The 23,491-nt window shown below is 39.8% G+C and overlaps 1 protein-coding gene across 2 annotated transcripts in view; it reads right to left on the bottom strand.

Moving 5' to 3' along the window:
• erbb4b (erb-b2 receptor tyrosine kinase 4b) overlaps positions 1–23,491 on the bottom strand; it is a 476,392-nt gene that overhangs the window by 135,263 nt on the left and 317,638 nt on the right. For both annotated transcript variants that reach the window (XM_050048517.1, XM_050048518.1), the window contains exons 10-12: positions 20,699–20,772; positions 14,472–14,562; positions 9,037–9,236 (exon numbers count right to left, since the gene is read on the bottom strand). In XM_050048517.1, the coding sequence (XP_049904474.1) occupies positions 9,037–9,236; positions 14,472–14,562; positions 20,699–20,772 (365 nt within the window). The remainder of the gene's footprint in view (positions 1–9,036; positions 9,237–14,471; positions 14,563–20,698; positions 20,773–23,491) is intronic.

Below are 23,491 nucleotides of genomic sequence, written 5' to 3'. Positions count from 1 at the left end.
GAAAGTATGTGTTACGCTGGCGTTTTCCTTTTGTCTGGCTCTTGTTGATGCTCATCACACTCCCATCCAAAATTATCCACATCTGTGTGTCCTGTTGTGTGGTGTCCTGGTGTGTGTGGAATCTCAACAACATCAGGCATTAGAGACATGGATAACATAGACAAGCATGACCAAAGACTGTGATTCTCTTGCTGGACTTTTTTTTAGTTAATTTAATCCTTTAAACATTACAAACTGTTGTAGATTAGCTTTAAGGGCTCATAAAGTGTCCAGTGGACACGGGTTAAAACTGAGATGAACAGCTATAGCGTACTATAAGCAATTATAACTACATTTACTCACTTAATACCTTTGTTAAGTGAGTAAATGTATTTATTAAGGTATTTGCTCAAAGGCTGCAGCAACCTGTAGAGCTGGTGAAAACCTCATCTTAGTGAGTTTGCATCTTGTCGCAAGTCCGTTTATATGAAAGTAAGCCTGCTGAAATGATTGCAGTTCTTTGCAAAGGCAACCGTTGACATGAAAATGGCTGCTGCTCCAACCATCTCGCTTTGGTGCTTTGAATGGGTATATCCATTCTACACTCATTCTATATCTATGGTCAAAACACAGCCTTTCAGCTCTTGTTAAAAGGCTCACATATATAGATGTTGAATATTACCAGCTAAAGATTTTCTGTTGGCTTAAATCCAAAAACCGCTTTCAGCACACAAATCCATAGCTGCACATAGACAGTGCAAACAAGTAATTTTTGGGCTGTTTGGATAGTCATGTAAAGCCATTATCAAAGCCAGCTTTGATTTACAAAGAGACAAGCATTAAAAGTGCTCATACATAGTGAACAATCTGTATGCTGTTCTGTTTCTGCCTCGCTGTTTCTCATATTGTAGACTCTAGGCCATTACATCCACTCTTTTCCATTCTCTTCTTGCTCTGGATCTCTTATCTCTCTCTCTTTTGCTCCCCTTCAGCACTCGTTTCTACAAAGGTTGCTACATCTGAGAGCATTACAGTGACAAAATGAGAGTGCTGAAGTAACGTGGTGACAGCACTGCAGATACACTCGGAACTTTTATCATCCCATCTGCGTCTAACATGATTTCCCCCCTTGTCGGTGGAATTTAAAACAGTCTCTTCTCTTCTCTTCTCTTCTCTTCTCTTCTCTTCTCTTCTCTTCTCTTCTCTTCTCCATAGCTATGAACATGGTTAGAAAAAGACCCCTGCTGTTTTCGAGGTCGTGGCCACATGTAAGCCAGGGGCTATGCCTCAGTGTCAGCCACCGCCATGTTCAGAATGCTTAAAAATTCAGACAGAAGGATGCAGATACACGGGGAAAACAGAAATCAAGTGTTTCTTTTGAGGGCAGAGGATGAAAGCGCTGCCTTCCACAAGAGACAAAACCACCTCTGTTGGGCTTCCAGTGCCGTAGGTAAACTGACCAGGCAGAGGGAAAGATGAGGAGAGGGAGGAATGATGGATGCAGGAAGAAAAAAAAAGGAAATAAACAAGGGAAGAGGAGAGGTTGGATGGCTTTTTAACCATACAGCACTTGCAAGATCAAAAAGATACCAACTTCAGATGTTTTTGACATGGCTGGAAAACAAAAGCCCATAGGGTTCGAGCTGTTCTGAGCTGAGGTGCCTTTTTGAGTCCCATGGGAGACAGAATAACATGCTATGATGATAATCATGACAGGGGGAGATAACAAGAGACAGAGAGTGAGAGGGAGAGAGAGAGGACAGCTGGGAGAAATCAGTGAAATCAAAAGAAGAAAAGAATACAAAACACGATAAAAATCATGGGTGAACAAACAAACACCTGTCAGGGCACTATGATGATGATGGTTAGCATTGAAAGGACTAACTCAACTGTTGCCTCGAGTTTCCTGCATCCTTTTCTTCTATATCAAACGCTGCACTGAAAGCAAAGCAGAGCAGCCATTGAAAAGGCTAAAGAGTGTAGGCTGGCCGCTGGGGAAATTATCCTTGTCACTGTGAAACATAGGACAACACATTTTTTTTTACTTATAGTGTAAATGACCTGGCATACATTTTTGTAGTGTTGATGACCTGACATGACTCTAACCAAATTTGGGTAGGTAAGGAGAAGCAATTGTTCCCAGAACTGGTGACTGGAATGACAAGTAACAGTAGCTTAAGTGACAGGAAACACCTTTTAATGTGTGTATTGGAAAGCTTGTAGGTGTGTCAACTGATACTGCTTGTTTGTCAGACACTATAAATTGTCATGATGTACCAATTCTTTGGATTTCTCACAAATAAACCCTCAAATGTCCAGTGTTTTGAGTCTCTTTATCCCACAACATTCACCATTACTGTAACGTTAGGACTTAGGGGTAATTTGTTTAGAGACTATATCACAAGGAAATTACAAAACGTCACACTTGTACATGTTTGAGTAATCTTCACAAGGCGACAAAAGAAAAAGGAGAACAGGATTCGTAACATGGTTAAATAAAATGATAGAAATCCTTAAAAACTGGTGGTATGGAGTCATCATTAGAATCTTTGAATCTAGGGGTGCAATCGATAAAATCTCTATGGCCACCTTGGCTAACACTGATTGGCCAAAAAATGTGCTCTTGTGATCACACCTTTTACCGTGAAAGTGGACTAAATTTGCTTGCATCAGCTGGAATATTTCTTTCAGATCTTTTACTACAATTTTGCTCCAGGTTATGCCCACTCGTGTGCCGGTTATAGAGAGCACCTGCTTGTTTCTAACAGGCCTTTTTCAAAGCAGACATTTTGACTTGCCATGGTAGAAAAAGCACAGGTGTCACTAATTACATTAATGATGACTTTGATGTTTTATTTCTAGAGCATATTTTATAACGTGATCACTGATTGTAACTCTGTCTCATTTACGTGAAGTTGTTTTGCTGTAGGAATCATAAATGATCTCCTCAAGAGTAACTTATAACATAGGTGTTTTCAGTCATTATGACTGATAAGGCTAGAATGTGATGAATGATAAAGGTGTAATTTGTCCTAATTAATCTTAATTTGTCCTAAGTAATTTGGGATACGTCATTTGAGATCAGTCCTGAGAGCAGCTTTACCATGTTTTTGCAGCCTTTAAACATCACTTAGAAAGCTATAGTAATAAAACAGCCCTTTCTGGGTTTATTCTGAGTGCATTGATGGGGCTAATAACAGTGTACTTTCTCTCCCAAGATTTGACCTTTTGAAGAAGTATGTGAAGAAAACAAAATACCTTTCTCTCTCATGTATTACCCCAAGGCCGGCACTCTAAAGACGTCATTATAAAACAAGACATTTTATTGCTAATGAGCCATCACTCAGCAGTACGTTTCGGGACCCTAGCGTAAGCTCTGGGATTTTCTTTTGTCAAATATTTGCCCTGATTAAGTTTTAGTAGCTGAAAGCTTGTCTTAACATTTAATACTAGCTTTGGACCAAAGTGAGCAGATCCTTCTTTTCTACGGGCAGCTTAATTTAGGCATGTCTGACTGTCTTGTTTGCAAACCACTGTTAAGTAAAACCAGATATTGACTTGATAGGATCACTTATTCGCTATTGTTACCACTGATAATGCTTTAAGCTTGACAACATTTCTCTGAAGCATGTTTTCAGTCAAAACTTAAAAGAGTTAGTCAATAATACTGCTCACGACCAGACTTCAATTGAGTTCTGACTGTCAAATTATAGCTCGAGAAATTGAGCAGCTTAATGCACAGTGAAGAGATTTTTGAAAACTGAGTAGTCATCATCCAAAGCAGGCAAAAAAAAAACAGGCAGACTTGAGGTGCGCACACAGTTCTGTCAAGACAGACCATCATTTGCAATCAGATCCACGGCAAACCGCAAAAGCACTCAACTCCAGTTTATAAATGTACAGCCAAACTTTTTTTCCGTTTTTTGGTCTTAATCTCTGAGCAGAAATTAAATTTGTTTGACAACAAATATAAATAACTTTCAACTGATAGAACTTCTTGGGAAAGTGCTGAAATGTCTCCACACCCTACAACATCAATCCAATGGATAATTTGACTTAATCTTTTGCTACCTCGATGAATGAGGTTATGAAAAAAGACCAAGTGAACAGTTTTGTAATCTTAAAGGAATACTTCACCCCGCAAATGTCCCTTTGTATAACAATTACTCACCATGTGTTACACTGAAGTCATAAAGAAAATATTTTTCATGCATGCCTCCACAAAGAAGGAACAATCCAAAAACTGAGAAAATTCTTGATGAATTGAAGTCATAGGCAGCCACGTTTAACAACGGTAAAGCTATATCAAAACATCTGTTTACAAACTCTCACACAACTCATGAAGAATAATCCAAGTCTCATATATCCAGTCGTATGCTAAGTATATCCCAAACAGACAACCCTTAGCTAAGTTCCGCCCCCGGACGCAGTCTGGCCAAACATAGCGTTGCATGGGGCCGGCTCAGAACAACACAGCTGTGCTCCATTGACTCTAATGCAATCATTTCAGATTTCCTTCATTTTCAGGCTGGTTTTGTGGTTTTGGCGCTAAATATTGTGCCTGGGACACGTGGTGTGTTAATGATACTCGTTACCTGGAGAGGTTGGAAAAAGATATATGTTTCTTCCCTGTTCCAAAACCAAAACAAGACCCTGAAAAGTGCAGGGTTAGCTAGCTAGCTACTGAAGATATAGCCTACTGAATGTATACACATGCTGCTTTTGCTTGTTAATGATTATAACAGTGAAACAAAGACCGACCCTGCTGTACAGGAACCAGTGAAGGGAAGCAGGGAAACTTTGCTGATATTCAACCAGCTGTGTGTCATCACCGTGTGTGCAGATGAACGTTGTTTGACTTACTCCGAGATCCCTGCAAAGCCAAACACCATTCATCTGCACACACTGCGATGCCACACAGCTGGTTCAATATCAGCAAAGTTTCCCTTTATATTTATTGTCTTCTGTGGCGATAAGCAGTGATGTGGTGGTTCACTTTTACACTGTGATCTAGCAGTGATGTGGTGGTTCACTTTTACACTGTGATCTGTAGCCTATAGTTCAGCTTTAGCCTGGTTCCAGACCATAGACCCCGCCCACTCAACTGAGTAGGCTTGTATTACGGGTCTGGCATACTTAAATGAATTTGCGATTTATCTCGTCCAAACGATGGACGGACCAATGAACGCCGGGGGTCTAGCGATTAGCCAATCAGCGCCACGCTGATGTCAAGCTGTATGCCGGTGGGTAACTGGTGAGGATAGTAACAATGGCGACCGCTACAGATCCTACAGACCACATTAACGATGCTATCGAGGTATTTCGCCACTACTCGCGTTAATGGAGGACCAAATTAAGGAAGCTGCTAAACTGGATTTAACGGCGATGCAGCTGGGCGTGCACGACGACGGAAACATTTTAAACGGGCAATGCTCGCTTCTTTTCGGCACCCCCGAGGCATGGATACTAATGACGTCAGATTCTGGGTGAGTCATTGATCTCTACTGATTGGTTAGGGAAAAATCAAATTCCCTCCCCCTTGTAAATCGCCTTCAATGGAAGCCATGTCAGACTGAAGGTTTTGGGAGCTTCAGTCTGACACTCAGGCTAGTTCAGCTTTAGCTTCTAACTATCTTTGTCTTTTTAACCTGTTGTTGCTGCTGAGTCAGTTTGACATCCTGGATATATCCTTCAAACACAGACTGCAGACCGCTCTGTCTGCTTCTCTCTGGAATCAAGAATCAAGAATTTTTTTTCATGTCTGGATTCTTGGCTCACTGGAGGCATGCAAGAAAATCAAGGTTTTCTTCACGGATTTAACGTAACATGGAGTGGGTAACTGATATACAAATGATCATTTGGGGGTGAAGTAGTCCTTCATGTATGATTTGACAAAAAACATGATTATATTCTTAATTATGCCAGCCAGCTCTATCGCAGTAAGTACTTCTACTTGCAGAATTGTGAAAATGTGATGTAAAAACTGGATGCCGTGGTTTTAGGTTTCTTTAATAACCTAATGACGTTACTACATCATTACAACTACTCACAGTGAATAAATGGGCACATGCAGAACCTTTCTCCCCTGTCTTCGCTGCCCTGTAAAGGTGTGAGACCTGCCCTTTTCCAGTCCCTGCTAGGCTCAGTCAAGTGTAGACACACACGTACACAAAAACCCACACATACACACTGTGATGCACACATGCAGAGCCATGTCAAGGAGAGCAGTGTGTGACTCTTGAGTCTCACCCAAGTCTTCAAAGTCAATGAAGAGAGAGAGAGAGTGTATGTGTGTGTGTGTGTGTGTGTGTGTGTGTGTGCGTGTGCGTGCGTGCGTGCGTGCGTGTGTGCCCAACACTAAGGAACTGCCCAGGGGAAAGGAGCACATGAACAGCGAAAAGGGGCCAACTCAATAATGCAAATACTGGCTCATTAATGAACATTATACATAAATGAATAATGTCTTAACACTTGTGGCAGTGATATAATAAAAGCTCTTCCATTTTTAGAGACACAATTTTTGTCTCATCACTTCAGATGTTTGCCTAATTTAATTTATTCTTCTCTGAATGGTTCTGTTGGTTAATTAGTCTAATTGTGGGATTATTGTTTTTAGTTGTCTTTAGAAATTAGTGAGATAATAGCTTCCACTCAGACGATGGACAGAGAATAATAGGAATGACAACCGTGTTTCTGCTATTATATGTTCAGTGTCGATGGTGCCTTTGGTGAAGTTATGAAAATAGCTGAATTCCTAAGCCAGAAAACAGTATATCAAAGAGCTTCAGCAGCTATGGCAGATATTCCTTTCCCTCCAAATAACTGAATTGGTTTTGAGCATTACTCCAGAGTGTTGTCTGAAGTTAAATTTGTGTCAGGTCGGCAATCCCAAATTCTGTCAAACCATTAAATCTCAAACATAATTCTCCATAATCTTCCAATCTGTAACCTATTTATAAATGTGAACACGTTTGTCGAGCAAGAGACAAAAAAGAAAACTCTCTCGTGGTGCCTGGAGCTGCACAACTGATGTTGAAGGCAGGATGAGAACACAAAGAATACATCACAGTTTAAAACAGTGAGCAATGTCTGTTAAGTGCTCCCATTTTTGTTTCTATCTTTCATTGTATTAACGTATTTTTCATGTTTGGTCACTGGGTTTAAGATTCCAAGAGACAGAAATAGGATAGTGGCAAACAATTTTTGAGAGCCTCAGCACACATTTCAGCCAGAACTGGATGCAAAACAAACCGGGCTGGTAGACAAGATTAATTTTAAGACACGGCACAGTTACTCCATTCTTTGAAATCTGTTCTTTTTGGGATTTCTTTGGAGCTCAACAACAGGTACGTTTTTTCATAAATATATTGCGATTGGGAATGATCCTGTTTTTGTTATCTACATGTATTTTACAGTTACAGCTTTGTGCATATGGGACATGATAAACAGTTTGCATGATTAAATTAAGGCTTCACTCTGGGTTGAAATAAACTATGAGAACTGCCATTTTATGTTTTTGGTAACACCAGATGCTTTGCATATAGCGTATATGCCTCCTTCTTTCTCTGTTAAACAGTGTGGAATAAAACTGGTGATTTTGCATTAAACGCTATGTGTCTAGGGCTGCCCCCTAATAGTCGACCAAACCTTAGTCAGCCAGAAAAGTCATTAGTTAGCAAGATTTCATTGGTCACTTAGTTGCAGAAAAACAAAGAACAAACAAACCAGAAACTCTCTTAGGAGCTGTGCATTGTCAAAATAAATCAAAACCTATATGACTGGACCATGTGGGAATTTAATTTGAAAGGACAGACTAGTGTTGCACGGTATAGCGGTACTAAAATAGTACCGTGGTACTAGAGTATTCCAAACGGTACTATACTGCATTTGGAAAATACCGGTACGTTGAAATTGATTCAGTTCATTAATTTAGTTATTTTATTTTACTCATGTATGCACACAAACGCCTTTCTTGTTCCTATTGGAGCACAGATTGCGCAAGTGGTGTGTATGACAACACCTGTATCAACATTCGCAGCTGGCGCACGTGAAAAAAGGTAAGAGAAAGTCTGAATCGCAAAGGGAGACAACACGAGACAACACAAACTTGGTGGAACATTTGAGTTACCAAACTGTCACGTCTGTACCGAGGTACTTACCGAACCATGATTTTTTTGGTACCGTTACACCCCTACTATTTATTGTTCTAAAGGTTTGTATCCAAAAGGACTTTTCCTTAGGAAAAGTACCGAAGAGTATCGAAAAGTATCAAAATTCATATTGGTATTGGTACCGAAACAAAGATTTTGGTATCGTGACAACACTAGGACAGACTTTTGAAAGCTGGCACAAAAAAGGCACAAGAGTGGCGCCCAGTGTCCGACCTTGCGTTCTCTAGGCAGTCAAAGACTCGGCATGTGGACGGCCCCTAATTTACAGGGCTGGTACCTGCGGTTATTTCAAGGCTAGTTGATAACATGTCGGGCAGGAAATCCAAAGTGTGGGATCATTTTGAGAAGGTGAAGGACGAACCCAAGGTGATATGTAAACTCATCTTCATTGGTTGACTAGACACATGACGTATCATCTGAAACATGCAAGTAGCTACATGCCCATTAGCCACTTAGCACAATCATTACTGCTTTGCCAACAGCGTCATTAACAGGCGGCTCGCTCAGTGTGTGACGTGCACTTGTAGATAAAATATAGGCCTATATTAATGAAGGTTCATTAGTACGGTTTTGTATTTCTCTGTAATGTAGCACAGTGTTCACAATGTTACTGAAACTATTCTTTCTCAGACCTTCAACTCAAACCATTGTGTTGCCCCGCCCAAAATATATAATTTAATATTTGAATTAATATTGCAAACATGTGGGTAACTAATCGACTGATGGCCCTAAATGATGACTATTGGCTGACTAGGAATATTCTTAGTTGAGGCAGCCATAGTCTCCTGTGCCATGGCGAAGCACAGCAAACTATTTTGATTGACCTCCACTTTTGCTTTGGTACAGGTACTTTTTGATGTTTGTGATGGTTTCAGTATGAACTTACTGCACTTCTGTGGGCTTTGGTTGTTGCGGACCAGAACCTTCTGGTTTGCAGCACGGAACAATCTTGTCCAGTTGACGGTGTTGTAGTAGCAAAGCTGGCTGTTCTCTGCGATGTGGACATTCCCAGCGCTGATCTCTTTCAGGGACTGGAGTTGCAGTGATGAGATGCCCTGCTGCTTCAACACCAGCAGGGAGATCCCGCTGAGAGGGAAGAATGGGTGGAGGTGAGATGAGGAGAGGGCCAGATAGGGAGAGTGGAAATGACAAGAAGAGGGACAGGGGAAAAAATGGAAAGAAAAGAAGATAATGTTCATATGCAGACTTTCATTTTAAGGAAAATGTCATGCTTAGTGAAATAAACTATTCTCAAACAGACCTAAAACTTAAACCATGCTGTAAAGGTTGAGCAGACATTGTGTTCATGGTTACATAATAAAAACATCAATACTGACAACTAGTATCAGATCCTTACACATGCATCTGACACTCAAACTTGACAAGTCTTGATAAGCAGTCAACTTTTCAACTAAATTTAAAACAAGAGTAGCTGCAGAAGAATGTACTGCAATTCATAAGGGACAGGATTAGTGCAACACAGTACTTTAGCAACAGACATATGGCACATGGAGCTTTTTTGTTTATGTTGTTCGGTACTTTGCACTTGAAAAGTACAGCTTGCATTTGACAGCAGCTTGGTCAGGTGGCGTAATTAAGTTCCAGAATATACTCCTTTGAATTGTAAATGATACATAAATAGAAAGCATATGCCCAGTTAAAAAACAAAACACATATAGACAGAATGGCATTGTTTTCCCTCTTCTTAAAGTGTATACGGCAATTCACTCCTGAATTCAGCTGAAATCTGTCATATATTTTCACACTTTTCATATAAAGTCAGATCAAAATAATTAGGTTTAACCTCCTGAGACCCTGCGTCCTCACATGAGGACATCGCATTATGGGTTTCCTGCACCTTATGCTTCATTCTGCTTAGCTTAGACCTGTTGTCCTCGTTTGTGGACACTTTTATGCTCAGTCTAGAGTCAATCCTGACACAAAAGTGGACAAGGTACAAAACCTGATCAAATCTTATGGTTGAAACTTAAACTTAAGACAAAATAATGTCTGCAATTTGATATGGCAACAAATCTGACTAATTGAGGCAACAATAACAAGCTTGGAAGTGCTCATTTGAAGACAGTAGGACTAAATTATCGCCTTGGGGCTGTAATAAGGTGTAACTTTTCAAAGACATTGCCAAGTCTTTTAATCTTAACAGGTTCTACTTTCCCAAATTGCTCAGAGACATTTAAAATGCGTACCAAACAGAAGCTGGGGTCTCAGGAGGATAATTTAAAGTACATGTTTTCACATAACGTCTACCTTAGTATGATCTACAGCTGATCTAAATAATCTGCCTTTGTGTTGCACTTTACACTGTGAGTCACTGAGTGAGATTTGGATAGAAATATTTAGTCGCACTAAATTCAAACAGAACATTCAAAAGGGCACAACTGTTAAGTGGACAACACATTTTTAGTATGTAAAAGTAAATCTACAGAGAAAAGACACTTTCATTTTAGTGTGTAAACAAGGAGCAACATTTCACTTGTAAGATAAAGACTACAAGTTATCTCCAGCATGGTCTTGTTTGTGTATAATTATTATACCACAGTGTCACAAAGTGTGTCTATTATTAAAAATGTTCTATATAGAAGGTTTTATACTCTAGTGTTGTTAGACTTCAGTCAATACACAGCGTGTGCTTAATTCAGATTTTATATTCTTGTCTTTGTTGACACATTTTGCTACACTGCCACAACAACGCGTCTTCAACAGATTTTTTTTTTTTTTTTTTTTATCATTCCACCTTCAAGCCTCTCTTTCTTTCTTTTATTCTTCGATGCCCCCACCCTTCCTCATGCGCCCCGCTTGCACCATTTAAAAATGACAGGAGGCCAGTGGGGTGTCAGAGCCATCAGATAGACAGAGAGTATGCAGGATCAAGCATGGGATAAGGGTGGGTGGCAGGCTGTAATTTGTACTGCAGCCTGCTGTTTCCATTTGCAGGTGGATGACACACAAGTGCACGCACACACATCTTCATGCGCACATTCATACACACGCACACACACACACAAAGAAGCACCACATCCCACAGTCCGCACTACGCCATCAGCCGTGCAGACACTCACTACGTTTCTATCCAAATGTCACAACAAATTTTAGAGCACCTTTGGGAAAATCACTGAAAGTGAAATGATAAATAATTATGTTCTATCAGCTGGGTTAAAACAACTAAGTTGGCTTCTTAAATGTCAAAACAAAAGCATCACAAAAAGGGTTTTCGGGCTATGTTTCTTACTGACTGACTTACCTACTGACCGCAGAAACATAACCAAAGCACATTTGCTTTTAATTTGCATTCAAATGATTTAAATAAACCAAGCTACCTACATATTGCTGCTAGACACTCTTTTAAGGAACTTGGGAGGACACCACTCTCCTCAATCTTCTTTCTTGTTTTGAGTATAGTGTTTAACAATGGAATTTTCACAGCATGTCCATGGAGATAGATTTGTTTCATAATTATATGTGTGAACAGATCGACAATCTGTGTGTAAATGTGTAATCTGTAAATATATAACACCTTCCACAAATACAAAAAAAGATTTGTAAACTCACAAAAATATTTTGCAAGTATAAAACGGATCTGCAAATACACAAACAAATTCCACAAATAAAAAAAATATCTGTGAATACATTAAATTAATTTGCAAATATATGAAAAGCATTTGTGAATATCTTCCTAAAATGTACAACTTTGGAACAGGCATTTGTGAACTCAGTTTTTATTGTTGAAACAAACTTTCTGCCGGTCTAACAGATGCCGTTTCAGTAGCTAACATTAGCTTAGCACAATCTACATATCAACAATGAACAATAAAACTACAATATGACATTTCTTAACAAAAGAGCTACCAACACCAACAGCTGTTCTATCAAAGACCTTAACCAGGGTGTTGCCACTTGTCATATCTTACAACAGTTAACGTAACCTCACTGAAACAATGTAACTAACTAACAGCTCATAGAAAGACTGCGTGCTCTTACTTTGACATGCGGACATGACGTCATCAGCTGGGTGATCTAATGCTATCCAAAGATGGCCGAGTGATACACATGCATTTTCGTTCGGACCGGCAGAAAGTTTGTTTCAAAACTCTGTGCGTGTAAAAAGCAAATCCACACGCGTAGAACTGAGATCCACAAATGTTTTTTCGATTCACAAATATAAACTGAGTTCACAAATGCCTGTTCCAAAGTTGTAAATGTTAGGAAGATATTCACAAATGCTTTTAATTTATTTGCAAATGAATTTAATGTATTCACAGATATTTCTTTTATTTGTGGAATTTGTTTGTGTATTTGCAGATCCATTTTATACTTGCAAAATATTTTTGTGAGTTTACAAATCTTTTTTTGTATTTGTGGAAGGTGTTATATATTTACAGATTACACATTTACACACAGATTGTTGATCTGTTCACACACATAATTATGAAACAAATCTATCTCCATACATGTCACACCCTCTGCCCTATACCCTAGAGTAGGAGTGTAAATCACCAGCTTCATCACGATACGATATTATATCGATTTGTTTGGATGACGATACGATTTGATTTGATTCGATTTAGGAGCCTGCGATCGATATGACGCAATATCATATGCCCACAATCACACAATCATTTACATCAACTCACAAAAACAACTAGAATATGATTTGACCATTTTATTTCTGAGCTCTGTTTGTTGTTTGAGCGGAGGCGCGCTTACCCAGAAATGGTGACACAGACGTGCTATGTGAATTTCAAAATAAATGTGTATCTTTAAGATGACGATATGGATCGATGTTTTCATTTTGCATTGATGTAATCGGATCGTTAATCAATGAATCGATGTATCGATGTGGATCGATGTGGATCGATGTATCGTTACACCCCTACCCTATAGTAGCATGTTGGTACTGTACAATCAATTTTTTTTTTAAAAATGGGGCGTCATTACAGAAAAATATCCTAATTAATTAGCCTGATTTCAAAAGATAGGAAAAATCCTATCTACCTATTACAGAAGCAATTCCTAAACTCATAGTTGTGTCTTATCCTATCTCAGACCTCCTATCTTGTCTTAAGAAATTCTAATCATGACCGTAAATTTGGTTCTTTAGTTGGCGCTCATCCCTTCATGCCTGTATCTATGATTCTGCTGTACATGAGACTACATGTATCTTTGATTAGAAGTACAAGTAGGCTACTCAAGATAGACAAACCATAATATCAACAGCTCTTACTTGTCACTGGCTAGCCAATTTGCTACCATGGACAAAAAAGCATTATTTTAGCTATGAGCCAGAGGCACTGTTCAGTCACATTCAAAATTAATTAATTAAAATTAATGGATAAACATGGTCCAAGAAATTTGACCATTGTTTGAGACCAAGAAATGTTGTTTTTAGCAAGACATCACTGCATTTCCAGCTGTGATTGTGCCACCAAAATGGGGTACTTTAAGCCAAACCACTGCCTTTTCCTAACCATAACCAACCTGGTTTTAATACCTAACCCTAACCACAGCACTGTTGAAACTTACAGAAAGTTTCAACACATCCACTTTAACATACAAATGTTACATTTGAAAAAAGCACAATGCCAACATTTATTCCTGCAACTGAATTGGAAGGATATACACAATACAGATTGGTGCAGAAGGTAAACAGTATTTGTTTAAAAGGCACATTTCAGAATTTAAACATAGTACTTCCAATGTCTTGACATTAGCTGTACCTCATGTTCACACTGAACTTGGAAAACATGGTTTCAAATACTACGCTGCATACAAATCAAATGCCCTCCAAAAAGTTAGATTCTCTTAATCAATTTGCACATTTTAAAAGGTAGTACCTATTTACTTCCACTCACTCTTGTAATTGCTTTTCTTAAGAGTAAATGTGTATATTGTGCATCTGTCTATATTTGCACTGTGTATGTTGTTTTTGTACATAGGTCTCTCTCAAAAAAAGAGATTCCAATTTTAAAAAGCATACCTGTTTTACTAGGTGACAACATTTGAAAGAACAATTCTTATTACACTGTCATCAATTTAGGAAAAGTTAAATACATGTGACAAATCCAAACACCACTGAATTAACTCTTTTTAATTCCCAAAGAGCTCTTGTTTCAGAGAAAACTGATGTTTTGCTTTTTTTCCCACTACAAAATAAAACTAAACCCATAATATTTATCATCAGCTTGCCTTTCCTTCCATTGCACTGAGCTCTTTTACAGGTAGTGACATAGCTATAATATAAATTCCAATCACAGTGTAAAAAAATCTAATAACAGCAAAGCTATTGTGTTCTCAGGTGTGTACCTGTACAGCGCTCTTCCCCCAATAGTTACCAGGTTGGAGAACACACTCAGATCTGTCATGTTGTCAGGCCAGGACTGGATGTTCAGAAAGCCTAAATGGACACACACACACACACACACACACACACACACACACACACACACACACACACACACACACACACAGGCACATGGGTTATACTGTAATGAGTCACCAGTACTGACAGACTAATATCAGCTGTCTATCAAATCCTCCATTTCACACAGTGACAAGAATAAAATGAGTAGGGAGAGTTGGCATCTCACTGGAATTAGCAACATTCCAGGACCACAGTAACCACACCACCTGAGTCTCATCTGAAAGCAGCCAAGCACTTCTAAGCCAGAAAAACGTTATAGGCACAGCAACTCCACAGAGGAGTTTGGTGCCAGCTATGACGAGTGTAAAGTTTGATATATCAATTATTTTTTTGCATTCCCTTTATCTGCCTCGCTGCTGTTGAATCATTTAGAAGATTAAATGAATAGCTGAGAGGATGGCCGTGGCTCATTTAGGATTTTCAATAATGGATTCAGATATCTGAAATATTTAGTAGAGAAACGGTAGGGGGGTACAATCCCCAAGCCAACACCAGAGGACAAACAAAATGGTTGGATGACGCTATGAGACCATGGAGGAAGGCACAGAGGGAAAAGGGGTAGAGGTGAGGAGGAAGATGGGGGAGGCAAGGGAAGTCCAGGTAACTATAACGACAAAGAAAAACACACAAACTGCTGCTGTATTGGCTTTTTGACGAAGGAGGAGGTGGTGGTGGACGGTGAGAAAAACCATGTGGGTGTGATGGGCAGCGTGATGCATTCTCCAATCAATGAACAGTTTTCGACTCCATTATATTAAAGTGTGTGTTTCTCCCCATGGGATGCATAACTTTGTTTATCCAGAAAGGGAGGGATGGTGGAGGGAGGTAAGAGGAGTTGCAGGGAAGAAGGCCGCTCATGCCTTGTTGACAAGAGAGCAATAACCTTCAGCAGCACCTTTATCAATCCGCGGACATCATTTTGTTTGTTATGCCAATCCCAGCTGAGCAGCGGCAGAGTCTGAGCAAATGCTTATTAAGAGTGTTTGATGAAGAAATGAGGGGGAAAAAACAGGTAATTGGGAGGAACTACACACCAGGGCTCATGCAAATGGATTTGGGTTGAATTTGATACACAGCCTCACACTATTCTTCTCATGCAAGAGCACATTAGTTATTTCCAAACAGGTGGGGGGAAAAGAATAAAAAAATCAACATTGTTAAAATATTCCAAAATGGAAAACAATGCAAAACAAACAAAAAAAACTGATTGCATGAAAATGTTTGTAAAAGCTAACATCAGTTTTGTTATTTGTCCATGTTGTTTATTGCACCACTATCACTGACCTCATGGTGTATAGTTCAGGATGCCAAGATCCTCTTAGCCCAGAGGCATCAGCGCTATAGAATCGTTAGCATTGTGTCGGCACTAATCGTCTTAATGACAAAACCTGCAGTGCTGAGGCCCCTCACAGCTCCATCATAGTGCTCTTTTGGGGATGTGGGTGTTTCCTAATGAATGTAACAAGCTACCGCCTGCTGCATACCTGCCTGTGCTAATTTAATACTGGGCTAACAGCACACATATGCTATGCATGTGCAAGGTAGGTATAGATTCTCTGCGGACACCATGTGCATTTGGAAGACTTACAAGTGTAAATATTTAGAGTTAAGAGTTACATTTCCATTTCCATAAAACTTTTATAACTTATTTTTTCTCTGCTCAGTAAAAGATAACCCAAAAGGAGACTATGAGCAAAAATTGCCAGTTTGAGTTCCTTGACCGACCAGGTACAGAACATGTATGACTGATGGTCATCAACACACAGGTTAACACTACAGTATGAGCCTTTATGAGATGCCTCAAGGCGTGAAAGTGAATGTTGTGGATGTCTGTTATATCTACAGCTGCATATGTTTTAAATAAAGAAAAAGAAAAGAGGGAATGTTGAGAGTAATTTTCTGTAGTGCTTCAATGTGGTGAGCACTGACAGCACACAGAGGGAAGTGAAATGTAAGCCCTTTTTAAACAGGAATTGTGCAAATTTGCAGGAAAGCCCAATCAGTCTTTTTTCAGCATTGGCAGTATAAAAACAAAATCGGAGAGTGTGGCAAAATGCCGCCTGCCTACTTTTGTTTTTTACAGAATGCGCCTTTTGGCAGTGTAAAACGGGCTGTAGTGTGTCTGTAGCCTGTTTTCTTAATATGTCATAAGGTTTTTTGATTTTCACATTTAATCTTAATGAATTTCGGTCTCACTCCAAAGTCGTCAAAATTCAGCACTTGGGCAGTGACCTGCGGCATCCTTTAACGCCGGTATGATACACAGCCAGTCGCCGTTATAGTTTATTGGCAATCGGCAGCGTCAGGGGGAGTGCAGTGGGACAAGAATGAAAGTTAAGGCAGCGAAAGTCCGAGTACAGTGAATGGGAGGAGTGGTGGATGGGTCCAACAAACACCGATCTTCACCCAGGAGAACAGTGTTTGCGTCCCGCAAGATTATAAAGCCAAAACCTGTTGTGTTTTTTTCCTAAACCCAACCACGTTCTTTTTTTGCCTAAACCCAACCACATGCATTAGTTGTTGGGGGAAAACAATATCAATTTGCGGTGTTGCACTGACGTAGTGCATTTATTTTGGAGAGACAGTGTCTAAACAGTAAAAATCTTGTGAAAACATTAGTGTATTTTGAAAGAAGACAATGCATGCGACCTTGACACGGTGTACCAGAACGTCAACAACCAAGGTACCCAAAGTACCTTTTACGTCGTATGGGGACGTGGAAAGTCCATGACCAAACATCGATATGTGACGAGGTCGGAGTGAGAATGTGTTGGACTTCGTCTTAACCTATCGAGACTTAATTATATAAGTTACATTTTTGAATGGGTTGAGGGGCTAAGATGGATAATGGTGATAATGAAGCATCTTGGATCCTTCTTTGTGCTCAGTTGTAAAGATACTGTATTGGAGTTAAAGAGAAAGTCTAATGATAGTCCATACTTGTTTTTATTGAAAATAAATCCAATGAAAAGACCAAAACCAACAATTCTACTAACGAGCATTGTCTGCATTGCCTGATATTTACCTTATTTATCAGTGTAATAGACCTCCACTGTTGTCCAAAAACTACTAAAAAAACACATCAGTGAGCCACATCGTCGCCCTGGGTGTCATATTCTGCCTTTACAATGAACACTGGCAATCTAGTCGCATTTTAGTTATCCCACACACACTGTCCAGATGCATTTAATACTTACTGGTGAACCAAATGCTCCCCATCTGAAAATAGTCCTCACGTCTGCTCTTTAATGCTCTTTGAGTAACATTTGATAAAAGCTGTAGTACCCAGCTGTTTTGGGAAATACTGAGCCTCTTTTAAAAACCAAACACCATATTTGTGATCTGTTTAAAAGGATTTACACTACATCTTGAGTAGGAATGAAGGAGCTTGAGGCTGAAGCAGATTGGGTTGGGGGTATGGAAAGATTAACAATAGTGATAGTTTTAGTCTTTTCATGGGATTTGTTGACAAGAAAAAACTGCTTGAAAAAATAAATACATTTAAAGCCTTCATCTTGTTTCCACAAAAGAGCACAACTGATGGAAAGATTCATGCTCAGAGTGTCACATAGTAGCCTAATGTATGGAAGATACTAACACTGGTACATGGTCACCCAAGGGGGATTTGTGTTAGTACTGTTAATAGGTGTGATAGGGGGAAAAAAACACATTTAGCCTTGTCTTACTCTCAGTATCTTTGCTTTCTTCTCACCTCTGTCAATGAATGGTCTTGTGCAAAAATAGCAAAGTGAAAAGATCACCTAGCAGCGGTTCATGTTCTGCTGAGAGCCACATCAGTGGCACACCAATGCACAAGGCAAATTACAGCATGGAGCCACTTAGAGAAGAAGGCCATGAGCTCACAAGCAAAGGTTAAGGGTGCTTAAATTGTGGTGATTGCATTCTGAGCCACAATACTGAGAAACCCACTTATGCTAAATTGCGTGAGTTCGCCCACTCTTTGGGTGAAATCTGAAGTGGTGATATGTCTTTGAAGATGCTACAAAAGGGAAGCGCTCAAAGACAGAAAGAAAGGAAGATAGAAAAAAGAACAGAACTGAAGTGAGAGATGGGGGTGCTGGTGTGTAGGATGAGCGCTGTCCTCCTACACAGCTCATTTGAAAGCCAGAGCAATGCTCGTCATGACCTCTGGGTCACAGAGGCAGGTTGGCTGTCTCTGTCAGAAGTCACGTTCTCTTGACAGCTCCGAGAAATGACACGTTGAGCCGACACACATCTCTGACTACATGGCATTTGGCCAATGGTTTGTCCACATCATCTGCTCTCAAACTGCCATCACTAAACACAAGAGGAAAAAAACATCTAGTGGAAGTCAAGTTTTTGATCTTTTAAATTTAAAATAAATATAAATGATTGCACTTAGCATTTTCATGGGAATACAGATTTTTAAAAGTTATACCTGCTTTAAAAATGCACCCAGGGCCAGATTCGTTTGCCTTTTTGAAAGGCAGAATAAAAAATGTTTTTAACTCGCAATCTGAAATGAATGTTTGATTAACTAAGACAGCAGGTAATTATGCAGGTAATGAGTGAGAATGCTGACGAATGGTAGTCTCTTCTGTCTGCACTTTTTGCGCACTCAGCCATTCTTATAGTGAATCAAGTTTACATTCAGTGGCGTCTTACCCCTTACAGGGTGTTATAGATTTCTGAGTTTGTTTTGTCATATTGTTGATTGATTGTTACATCTGAGTAGATTTTTCTTCTGCACTTGTCTCTTCTCTTTGTTTCTGTTTTTCGTCTTTAACTTGTGCTTGTGGTAAAAGGATCAATGCATTGTCGACCAATGGATCGCAATTTGTTAGAAAGACAAGCAAAGCCAAACCAAGTGGATGTGATTTGGGGGTCTGACCTTTAAAAAGGCCTACGTATTAGCTTTAATTGACTTCTGTGGTCAGTTACTATTCTCCACCAAAGGACGACACTAAAGATGTCAATAAAATCTGATCATTTTTGAAACAGAAGTTTTACAGTCATTGGCTCACTGCCACACCTGAACTACTCTGTTTGCTCTTGAAAAACAACAAACCAAGTGCTTTTTGTAGCAGAGTGGTTTGTTTTGAATCCCGTTTAGATCGTGCAGAGGGACGCCACAGAAGCATGAAGCAATTTAAGTGAGCAGGTTGGAAAACACAGCACAAGCTACTACCACTACATTTATCCTGGCACTTAATTTTGCTCAATTATTATTCCATACATTACATTTAAATAATAATTATCATCAAATATTTTATTTGCTTGCCATAACTTGTAAAAAAAGTATTGTGATATGTATTCCAGAGGTGCCTTTTACTACCAAAATGCAACAAATGTAAGAGTTCTACACCAGACAAAAAGTGAATGTGTATTTCTATGGGAAAAGAGGGACACTGGTTCATAAAGCTGCTGCTTTTGTTAACCCTCTTCATAAGTCAAAAATGTCACAGACAATATTTCAACAGCAATATTTTCTCATTTCATGAGGGAGTGTCACATCGGAGATACAAGGTTTCTTTCAGATGGCATTGTCAAATGTCGGGGCTGAAAGGATGACAGTATACATGCCGCTCAGAAGTGGCGGTGGCATAAGGGAGCTGGAGGATTAACGATGCGCACCGCATGTTCTGGATCTTTTCTTCATGGTGCGTGAAGGGAGAGCTGGGACTGTGGGACTCAAGGCTAGGGACTCCCCGAGGGAGAAGCAGCAGAGAGACAGAGGAGATTGAAAGACTCATCTGATATTCATCTTATGCTGCAATGTCTGTCCTTGGTGTGGACAGTCTCGGGGGGGGTGGGGGGTTGGGTGGGGGGGGTAGTCTTGAGCAAATACACACGCTGATACACACATAGACATNTGTGTGGTTGTGGGGTGGGTGGTGGGGGGGGGGGGGGGGGGGGGGGGGGGGGGGGGGGGGGGGGGGGGGGGGGTAGTCTTGAGCAAATACACACGCTGATACACACATAGACATCACATATGCGCACACCATATATGGCAATAAAAAGGGGAAGGGAACGGATTATGATATAGAACATTTTATTCATTTTTTTATTTGTTTATTAATTCATATGCGTGTGCAGAGATTCATGCTGTGCAAGTGACATTACTCACCTGTGATTTCCCGTACGGTGCGGAATACATTGAGTTTTTCTGGGTCCAAAGCTTCAATGTTGTGATAGACATCCCTGTGAATGATAATGGGAGATCAGAACAGCACAAATGAAAATAGAAAGATCATAACAATGGCATTTTACCCTGCACTGATAAGCCAGGTGCTTCTTAATCACAGCAATGAAAAATGAGCTGCACTCACCCAAACACAGAACATGACAATTTAGAATATCAGATCAAATCAGTCAGACATTTTATCTGTGCTTTTGCAGAAATACTTGTGAATGATCACTTGCATGCATACATACCTTACATCTACCTACATATAATGCGTATATTTTGCTTTGTCTAGTTTGTATTGTGAACATTTGCACATTTGGTGGGTAATTTTACATATTTCTGCACAAATTACAGCTCTTTGAATTCAGAGATATACACATATTTTAAAACATTCTTTCATATTTTTATTGTAATTTTCTTCAGTTCTATATTTATTGCCGTGGCTATCTTTATTCTGCATTGTTTTCATCTTTGTCTTGCTCAGCTGTCCTCGTTTATTTTCTCAAACAGAACAAGCTTCACTTCCTGTTCATTTGTCACGCGTATACGGTAGCCGCACAGGACCACAGTAAAGATTTGCAGAGGTCAGAATGTATAGGAACAAAGTAGCCTCACATATTTAACAACCTCTTCAACATTACACCGGACACTCGTGCGTGGTCATGAACATATGTGGACACGGCAGCACTTTTTTTTTTTTTTTCATAAAAGCCAATATGTTGCAAACAGAAGACATGAGCATACATTTACATACTCATATAGGCTTAAGCCCCACATACGTCCATAGACGCCCAATATTTGTTTTACGGCACAGATCAAGATCAATTTCATCAATCTGATGGTAGTATTGATCATCTGCTTAAAAAAATACAGAAATCCTTTTTTCATGCAATTTCATACAGAAATAGATAATAGATCATAGACAAGTGCATTACATTAGCATTCCTCATCATGTTCTTGTGTAGTAAGACACCTATTAGAACTGCTCTCTTCTTATTGCCTTGTTTTTTCTTAAAGAAATTCAGCAGACTCATCAAACAGAAAGTCTTTTTATCATAAGTGTGTTTTAGTTATTCAGACAGGGCACATGGTTTCATAACACAGTTGAATGTAAATCTGTCTGCAATTTGCTTACCTTGGTACAATTCTCACCAGCAATGTATCAAGGACAGCTGACCAGGTGACTCCAATGCTATTTACTTCAGTGCCCCCCCCCCCCCCTTGAAGGTCAAGTTAATTTTATCTAATTTTATTTTCTCTACTCTCTGTATAGCGCACGGCGGAGTTTGGCCCCGTTGCGCGCGCGCGAGCGCACACACACACACACACACACACACACACACACAAGTGAGCACACTAGAGGGCGTAAAAAAAAAAGGACTTGGCGACGGTGGCGCTAATAGAAGCTAACTGCTAACAGACAGAAGCTAACTGCTATGAGACTGTAGTTAACTGCTAACAGACAGAAGCTAACTGCTATGAGACTGTAGTTAACTGTTTACAGACAGAAGCTAACTGCTATGAGATAGAAGCTAGCTCTAACAGACACAAGCTAACTGCTTACAGACAGAAGCTTTCAAAGCTCTCAATTTTTGCATTTCTCACGTCATTTTACCTTTTCAGTGTTGTTCGAATTGGCTATAAAGTCATCACTGAGGACTACCCAGAGGTGTGGGCGAAGAGGGTTTATCTAGCTTGAGGCTGAGGGCGTTAGTGCACTGCCTCTGACTGAATGGAACTGAACCGGGGCGGGCAATATGCGGCGCTCTGATTGGTCGAAATCTTTTCGTTCCTATATTCACCGGGCATCAACTTGAGAGTGACAATTTGACTAGTCTGGGGCCGTTTAGGCCCAATTCCAATCTGGCCCCTAAAGACTCAAGCCCTGAACCCTCACTGACTTAACTGACGTCAGCTGTAAGTGATTGAGTGTGAGAGTCTGAAAGGGCTCCGGATGCTACAAATAGGAATGGGACAGCACTTATCCCCCTCTCTACAAAATGTTGTTCATGCGGCTCTGGGCGTGATCATTTATCGGTTATTGTCAGCATATATTCCACACACAAAGAATATATATCTATATATATCTATAGATAGATAGATAGACAGATAGACAGATAGATCTATATATATATATCTATATATCTATCTATATATATATATACATATATATATGTATACACATATATATAGGCCTATAGATATATAGATATATATTCTTTGTGTGTGGAATATAACCACTGGTATTCCTCTGACTTCATTGTGTGGAATATAACCACTGGTATTCCTCTGACTTCATGTGTGTTTATGTACCATCTTAAATCCATGTTAATGTTTCATTGTTTATCTATCTGTTTTTTCGCTCTCCTTCCATAACGTTACCGTTTGCATATCTGCCGACCGTGTTTTCGTTTTTTTTTTTACAACACTTCCGGTGTCCCGAGGGCAACCCCTGTATTTAACGTCACAACGCTATGAACTGTGGGTAATTTCCTTACCGTAAGTCCATATCGATGCTGACCTACGGTAAGGGGGCATAAAGGGCTCACTCACTGACTCACTGACTTGACGATTTGACAATCGGTTCGTTCGAGATGAGCCAGTCCTGCGCAGATTCGATCACCGGCGATCGGCGCACAATGCATGCCGGTTAGTTTTGTGTCCGACTTCATCCCGACTTGCTCTGACGTATTACAAAAGTGGACGGCGATAAAGCCGCGAGAGCGAGGCGGC

Source organism: Epinephelus moara, chromosome 7 (assembly GCF_006386435.1).
Source record: "Epinephelus moara isolate mb chromosome 7, YSFRI_EMoa_1.0, whole genome shotgun sequence".
NCBI lineage: Eukaryota > Metazoa > Chordata > Actinopteri > Perciformes > Serranidae > Epinephelus > Epinephelus moara.
Note: the sequence above shows the minus strand (reverse complement) of the source record. Positions and strands in the feature narration are given on the sequence as shown.